At 47.0% G+C, this 8,320-nt stretch overlaps 1 protein-coding gene across 2 annotated transcripts in view; it reads right to left on the bottom strand.

Moving 5' to 3' along the window:
- NF2 (NF2, moesin-ezrin-radixin like (MERLIN) tumor suppressor) overlaps positions 1-8,320 on the bottom strand; it is an 84,361-nt gene that overhangs the window by 44,139 nt on the left and 31,902 nt on the right. For both annotated transcript variants that reach the window (XM_045289581.1, XM_004715323.2), the window contains exons 2-4: positions 5,879-6,004; positions 3,871-3,993; positions 1,594-1,677 (exon numbers count right to left, since the gene is read on the bottom strand). In XM_045289581.1, the coding sequence (XP_045145516.1) occupies positions 1,594-1,677; positions 3,871-3,993; positions 5,879-6,004 (333 nt within the window). The remainder of the gene's footprint in view (positions 1-1,593; positions 1,678-3,870; positions 3,994-5,878; positions 6,005-8,320) is intronic.

Genomic DNA, 8,320 nt, shown 5'->3' with positions numbered 1-8,320 from the left:
GTGTAAAGCGCATTTGTACATCGTTTCTCAAAACATTTTCTCTCCATTTAAACCCCTCGACATTAGGTCCTCATTTTCCCCCTCCCTCCCCCTCCCCCCTCCCGCCTGAGCCCTTGAGGTCAAGAGTATCTTATCAGTGTGTCCAGCATTACAAGAAAACAACTTGACGGAAGGACACCGGCCACTAAAAAGGAAACTAATAACCGAAACCAGTGTGCTTCCAAAAGCTAGCGGGCACCCAACTCTAGGGACCTCTTACGCTGCAGGGAAAGGCAGGAGCAGGGGACCAAGCAAAGGGGCGTGTGCCCGAGGTAAGAAAAGGAAGGACATGGAAGCACCTGGCTGGTTGATATATATAAACCGCAAGGACAAAGCCCCAGCCTGCAGCTCCCTCCGGGGCCCTCCCAGCCTGGAGTGGTTTCTCACGAAAGACTTCAGCCAACAACAAAAAATAAATAAAATAAAAAATAAAAAAAAGACTTCAGCCAACCAGACAGCTCAGCAGGGCACAGAGGACACAGAGCCTGCAGAGCTGAGCCACGGCCTGGGCACTGCTGGCAGGGAATGAAGCAGGGGCTTCTTTAAGGGGGTGGCACTGACCCACAAATGAGCTTAAAATGAGGACCTCAACCTCAAGGCCAGGTTTAGTCAAAACTGGAGACCAAAAACTCATTTTTTTTCTAATTACAGTCCTATGCCACATAACATCCATTCAGGCAACATCCAATGGTGACTATATCCATGGTGTCCCTACCACAAAGTCCACTAGATTAAAAATTTGAGGTACACACAATGGCGCATAATAACAGACAGGTGCTACCTTGAGATACACATCAAAACACTGTATCACTGTATTATTATGTGAAAGGTTATCTAGAAGTGCTTCCCTAATGTTTTTGAGACATAGAAAAGTACACGGCATAACAAACACTGGGAGTCCTGGTCGCATATGCGCTATACACTAGGGTGCTAACTGCAAGGTCAGCACTTTGAACCCACCAGCTGCTTGGGTGAAGATGTGGCCTCAGCAATTCAAAGGGGCCGTTCTACTCAGAATCGACTCAGGGGCAGTGAGTTCATTTGACTCACTGATGTTGATGCAAACTGTTCCTAACTAACTATTCATGGCCAAGTTTGACTTAAAGACGGATTTAGGATCGGAACTCTTCCATAATCCAGGAACTGCCTATATGTTACGTGGTGTTCACACAACATCCAAATCCACAGAGTGGATCGTGGACATTAAGCAAGGCATGCCTGTAATAAAAAGAGGCTGATCCCGTGACTGTAATTGTGAAAAACGTAGGGACACAGAAAGAATATCCACAGAGCCATGCACTTTTCTGTATGTCTGCTATGTGTCAATGAGATGCTTTCTAAAAAAGAAAAAAAGGGATCATGTTATCTACTCTCTCTCTCTCTCAAGATCACAAACAAGTAGGACCACTACTGTGGTCCCCCAAGCCCCATACATCTCACATTGTGGGGCAAGTCTCTGAAGTCCAAATTATGCACAGACACAGGCGACAGGAGAAATCTCGTGACAAGCATGAATGCCCAGGAAGAAGGGGTGTCTCTCTGCTTTGAGCCTACCTTGGCCTGGACCGCGTAAGAAGCCAGGAGCACAGAAGCCTCGGGAGGGCAGTAGATCTTTTCATCTAAAATCTGTTTCTTTACCTGAAAGGGTCAACAAAAGAGAAATGAGACCGTGGTGTGGGAGGACAGTGTGCAGGCCAGGCACAGCAGACAGCCACGCTCACCAGGGCCCCCAAACCGGCCTGTCAGCCCTGTTCTGACGGAGGGGACCAATTTTCACAAGTGCAGACAGATTGGGAGTTCAGTCACTGAGAAGTCATTGGTAAGATGGCTGCGCCTAAAACCCCCCCTATCACATCTCTTCAGGATCACAGGCTGAAGGGTGAAAAACATCTTCGTGGTTAAAACACAGAGTGACATCGGGCTGTGACCAAGAAGAGCTGTGAACACAGGAGCATCAGGAGCCGTGCGGGTGGTGATTGCAGACCCAGCCCCTGCTGGGCACACTCAACACTAGAGGAAATGAAGTCTGCTTTTAAAGTCTCAGTACAAGACAGAAGTTGCCAAGACCACTGAGTTATGACTGCGGGGAAAAATCACCACTCTATGTGCCTGGGCTGAGGAAGAAGGAAGCCATAAAGTCTGATCGATAACATTTCTAAGTGCACGTAAGGTCCAGGAAATATACATTGTAAGCCATAATGTTGAGTTAACATATCTCATTGCACTCAATTTCTTAAGAATGGTGCAGTGCGGTGTGACGTGACAGGAGAGCCCCATGAAGCAGCAGCTCTCTGAAATAAACATCGCAGGAGAGCCATGTCTCTGCACAGAGGCTGACAGTCACCCAGACCCTTGCTCAGCCACAAAACGCCCCAATACGTCAGTACAGGGGAACACAGGACAAAGTCACATGAGGATGGACCCTGTTTCAAAGTAATTTGCAAGAAAGCCATTTAAATCCAAAACTCCAGGGCATTGTGGGGTCTACCAGTACCGGTACCAGTAGCCTTCAGGTCAAATCACACTCTTAGTGAACGAACACGAACACGAACACACACAGACACACACACACGTCACAGAACTGCCCTTCGTAAGGCTTTCCCGGCTCTGCAGCTCACTAGGCCTGGCTTCGAAGGTGCCTCTGGGGAGGTTCACAACACCGCCCTTTTGGCACAGACTCAAGTGCTTACCGTTTTTGCGCCATGTGCTTGCATTCAAAGGCAAACGCCTTCCCAGGTTTGAAACAGATTCTATATTTCTACGGGGAAAATCAAACCGGGAATAGTTCTGAAACAATGTAGCTTTCCAACTCTTTGGTTTCTTTTTCAGAAGCAGGCGAGGTGGCTGAACAATGCTACAGAAAAATCAAAATTGACCTGAAAAGGTTGGAACGAGTGGCAAACTTGTTTTGCAAAAGAAATGAGTCCAGGGGTTTGATTACATTTAACTTACCCCTTACTGAACACAATATACTTAGGCTCAGACTAATTACAGGAGGGCCACGTGATGGGCTGCACACCCACTTCTGGAAACTCGTGTCATGAGCAGCCCCTGCTGCAAGCTTTGACGCTACGGGCAGCGGGCACCTTTGGGCTCATGAAACAGCCCCAGTCCCCACACTCCAACTGACCCTGGAACCGGGGACTGAGTCTGACCAAGCAGCCAGACTACAAGTGAGACAGCCAGAGAGCTTTCCCCCTGCCTTCCCCACTCAGGCCCCCAGACAGTCGATGATCCCCTAAGTTCGTCAACTCAGTTGAGCAATTACTTATGGAATGCCTACCGGGTACTCAATGAGCCTCACCTGTAAGGGGTTTACCATCTAATGAGGGAGTATGCGAGAGAGAAGACAATTACACAGAGTAGAAAGAAGCTTGGTGTTGGAAGAATCACATGCGTGGCATGAACCCAGTGTCACCATGGGTCTGTGCAACTGAACTGAAGAGAGCGGATTGTGGACTTTTGAGAGAACTGGTGTTTTTTTAAAGAATCCCTCTCTACTCATCCTTTGCAACTACAGAAGACTTTTTTTTTTTTTGATAGTTAGCTCCATCTTCAAGGGGAAGGTAAGTTAGGCAGCATCCGTTTTTTTCAGCATCACACTTTTGCAATTTTATCTGACACCAATTCTCATCTCGCAAGTACGGTTCTGTACTGCAGATTTTTCCATCACAGAACCAGAGGGGCTGACTTTCCGGAGGCAGAGCATTTTCACAATGCGAAGGTGTCGGTGGCCAATTAGCTCCGAAGGGCTCTCCCAGGCCGGCTCTGCGGCTGCCTGCTGGAGTTGTCCCAGAATCAGGAGGGGAGCAGGGACTGGTCGGTATGTACCTGCAAGAAGAACAGATGCTGTGTGATCTCCTGAACCAGCTCCTCCTCGGCATTCTCTGGATAAAACTTGGCCAGAAAGTGAAATGTCACTGGCTCCTCCTTTGAAACATCGTGATCCAACACCTGCAGAGTTGAAGAGCAACAGGTTAAGAAAGCACCCTATCTTGGTGGCACCATCACCAAAGGGCCTTTGCCGGGGAGCCCCGTGGCCATTTTTTCTTCTTGAAATTGTACAAATTTCCTAGTGGTTGTGACTCGGTAGTTGGAAGCAGTCCCAAAGTCATGTGTAACAAGTAGTGGCATTTATTTCATGTGGTGTTTAAGAAGCCAAGTATAATAACTATCTGACACACACCCCCACCCCCACCCCCAGTGAATGGAGCTAAGATTACTAAGGCACACGATGTTCTTGAGATCAAAGAAAGAGTTAAAAACTAAGACTTTAAAATGCAAAAGTCTTAAGCACTAGCTGTCTATAATGAAGGTTCTAAAATGTTCTAATGTAATGGAATCTTCCTTTATTTTTTTTCTTGCTGCCCACTTCCAATATTGAGGTCTATGTTGGACTGGAGCCTGGAGATGATGAACCACATTCTGATGTAGTCAGCTCCATGCTTACCAAGCAACAAAAGTGCCACGTGCCCATCAAGACAACCTTTTATTTCAAGGAGCTTCCTGAGAGGCCCCACGGGGTGCTTGGCACACAGTCAGTAACCAGTGCACTCAACCTTCTAACAAATCCATCTACCCCCTGACAAGGCTGAACTGTCTGCTCTCCAGACTGCACTTTAGTTCAAGACATAAACATGCCATATGACATGCTATGAGGTCCCATTATCATGTGCATCATTTATTTCCTGTGAGCAGCAGGCTCCATGGCCCCGCTGCCCCCGATCTAGCTCCATTTGGCCAACTCCCCCGTACAGTTCAAAATGTACTTGGCAGAGAATCACAAAAAGAGAGGTTTTACTGATTTGATACAGAACAATCTACACTCCTGCGGAAATTCCAGGTGCCAGTGCCCAGGAGATGCACAATAAACCTGATCTTGGGACAGAGACACTAACAATGGCATTTCAATGGCAATACCCACCATGAAATCTACCACCAGCAGGAATTCCAATGTGAAGATCCAGATTACTGGGTTCATATCGCAATACAATTTGAATATTTGAGTAAAACTGGTAAAAGAAGAGGTTTTCATTATTTACCCTGCATGTAGCAGATAGTAACTTCAGGTGGGCAATTGCCAGGGTAGGGATTTAATTTGAGCTAAGAACTAGACACTGACTTACTTTGGGATGCAGGTGTCTTTCAAAAGTGACTGATCAAAGTATATGGCCCTGTTCCCCAACCACCTTCTTGGTTACACAGGCAGGTGTGGGACTTTGTGTGTACCTGTGAACCTACTGGAGGGTAATTCCCCTAAGCAGTATCTGTTTCCAAACCCTATTAGGGTGGCTGGGAGGCCAGCCTTCACCGGGCCTCAGAAACCCCAGAAAATATTGAGGACAAAACGGGTATTTTTCTTTCACTGCTGGGACCAGGGTAATCTTCACTCCCTCGGGATGCATTCATAATGAATTCATTCACATTTCTCAAAGAGACTGTTAAACATTCCTTAAAGAATATGAGCCCCAAGAGAATCTTCAAAAGATGAGAGAGGGAGAGAGAAGGTAACTAATTCTGACTGGTGGTTCAGGAAACTGAAGGGCATAAAGCCAGAGCCATCAGCTTGATGACCATGGATACATGAGCCAGGGCTGGCTGCAGTCTGATGGTGGTGAATTCTGTGCCTTTGGTCAACTCTGTGAGGGCCAGAGACCCATGCAGCATCTCCAGGGACCCGCTTTCTGGGCAACTGGATCCGGGGAGTCGCCTACTTCAGGAGCCTGCCTCTTCCTTGTATCATCTCTCCCCATCCCTAGGAACAAACGAGCTCGATGCTCAGGAAATAGACAGAGGAGAACGTGCCAGCCCCTCTGGTTTCACGGAGTCCCAGCCCGACCTTCTTGTCCATTTTGAGCCAGGCCACAGTGTCCTTGATTGTGTACTGCAGTCCAAAGAACCAGGTTTCCCGAAGCCCCAGGGTCCGACACACCAAATCAAACAGGTCCTTCCCTTTCCACTTCATCTGCAAGATAACAAACCAACAGGGAAGGGCTTTGTAAGCAAAAGGCATGGTCCACTCGTGTGAAAACCTGTCCTCTACTCTCAGGCTCCAAAATGGGAGGAGAACATAATGACTGGCTGATGAGCACGGAATTCCTAAATAATTTTAAAGCTTCCTACACAAAACCAGGAGTGGGAAAATACCAATTAGAGCTTAATGGCTTAATCACTGCAAAGCATACACAATACCTCCCTTGGACAGTTTCTTACAGATCTTAATATCCCCAAAGCTGCTAATTTAGGAAAGCTGGTAAATAAGCAAGCTCATTTAGGGAGTCAAGTCTCTGGAGTTAACCCAGGAAGATGGCTAGCTTCTAAGGACATTAATTGCCTTGGGATTTTATTGTTGTTGTTGATTTTATTTCTTTTTTTTAAAAATCATGACTCTGCCTTTTGATAAAACGAGAGTGTCTGGTGCTGCTGTTGTAGTTTTAGTTCTGTTTTAATATAAAGGCTGAATTTGCTAGAAGCTTTTTAAAGGCAATACTGGGGAGGAAGTGGTAGCAAAAGTCATAAAGCATGAGGAAAAAGAACCATTAGCCTAGTCAGTTCAATTACAGGTCTCTCCTACCATGGACGTGCAGCTGAGGCCAGAGGGGCAGCACCTCACCTTAGTCTCACAGAGCAATTTCCAACTCTCAGTATGGAAACCAAAGTGACATATAGACAGTAATATCCTGTAGTTTGTGTACCCCATAGTCTCACTTTCAAAAGGACCTGAAGCAATGGCTGCTAAACCTGTTTCTTGTCTCTTCAATCTTGTAGCCACAAGAGCAAATTCAACACCTTAATGGGGGAAAGAGAATGGCCGGCAGCTTAGAAAACGTTGCCACCTTGTGGCGTTCATGCTTATTCAGGCCAACTGTGGTTACGCTCCCCCTTGGCTGCTGCTTGCCCCCACCCCAAATGTCGGGGGCACCTTTGCACATACAGGCCCAGTTACGATCACAAGCGACACGTGTCACACACACACACACTCCCCCAACCCCCGGTAAAAGCCACCTTGGGAAATGCAAGGTCTCCAGACAAGAGCACTCAACTGAAGCAGCCCTTGTCTTCTTGCCCTCCTTAAGAATCCTGCCCCAAGTCCTGGGGCACTTCAGAGGCACCAGACTGGGAACATGGAAACAAAAATCAGAGTTAGAGACTTTTACAAAAGCCTGAAAAACCAAAGGGGTTAAAAAAACAAAAGCGAGACCTCTGATATCTCCTTGGCTTTTGCTAAACCCTAAGTCCACAGGGATTTTCCAGGGCGGCCTTCCACTTTGCCTAGATGTGAATGATCGGTGAGTTCCCCCAGGGAACGCTACCAGGATAGCCCATCCCTCCTCCTCCTGTCTGCTGCCACGGTTGAGCAGAGCAGCTAGTGAGATGGGCAAGCACTAAACCCACAGCCGACATGTGGGCGAGGCCTGTACCCACTGTCCTTCACTGGGCCGCTTCTCCTATCTGTCCTCCACCTCCGCTCCTGTCCCCCACTGTCACAACAGTGGTTGGTGAAGGCCTTTAGCTGCTATGTTGAATAAAAGAAAACAAAATAAAGGTGTTTTATTAAGGAAAAAAAAAAAGGCTGATCTCCTCCCCCCTCAGAAAGCTCCCAGACCTGGCCTGGTGGGTCAGTAAAAACAATAGGACAAAGGGTTTTTGTTGTTTTTTTCATTCACAGCAGGTGAATTCCTACAGACTACAATGAAGAAATGCTATTTTGGAAAACTTTGGGATGCTGATTATCCTCTTGTCTCTATTTTAAGCCGGTGCATAGTATATAAATTATAAATGACTACCTTGCTACAAGATAATGTACCAATAAGGAACAGACATTAACTCGGAGAAGTGAAACACCCATCAGGCCAAGATCAAGGTAAGGATTCCCAGTCCCTGCCCCCTCCCGCCCACAGCTGGGGCTGCTTGCCTGCCAGCAGGATGTGCAGCGAATCTCAAGGAAGTTGCCAAGGGATGAGGAGCCAATTTCCTGACTTGGGAGCTTAAATTCTCAAACATAATATTCTTCTAAGGTACTTTCCCTGCATTCTTCTCAACTTCTTTGTTTTAAAGAAGGCAAGCTTATCTTTGTTGACTGCACAAAGAGGGTGTCTCTGTCACCCCGCCCTGAGCTTCAGTGATGAGAGGGGCAATTCCCACCTGGATGACACAGAATGCCCTAGTTCAGAGTTTTGACCCAAAGTGCAGAATGCCAGGGCTGGAAATGGGCCTGAGTAATCACCTACTCTAATCCTGTCACCTTTTTGGTAAAAAAAAAAAAAAAAAGAAAGAGAAA

Source organism: Echinops telfairi, unplaced genomic scaffold (assembly GCF_000313985.2).
Source record: "Echinops telfairi isolate 266 unplaced genomic scaffold, ASM31398v2 ScPeMD7_29;HRSCAF=101, whole genome shotgun sequence".
NCBI classification, from domain to species: domain Eukaryota; kingdom Metazoa; phylum Chordata; class Mammalia; order Afrosoricida; family Tenrecidae; genus Echinops; species Echinops telfairi.
The sequence above is the reverse complement of the archived record's forward strand: the minus strand, read 5'-3'. Positions and strand labels throughout refer to the sequence as shown.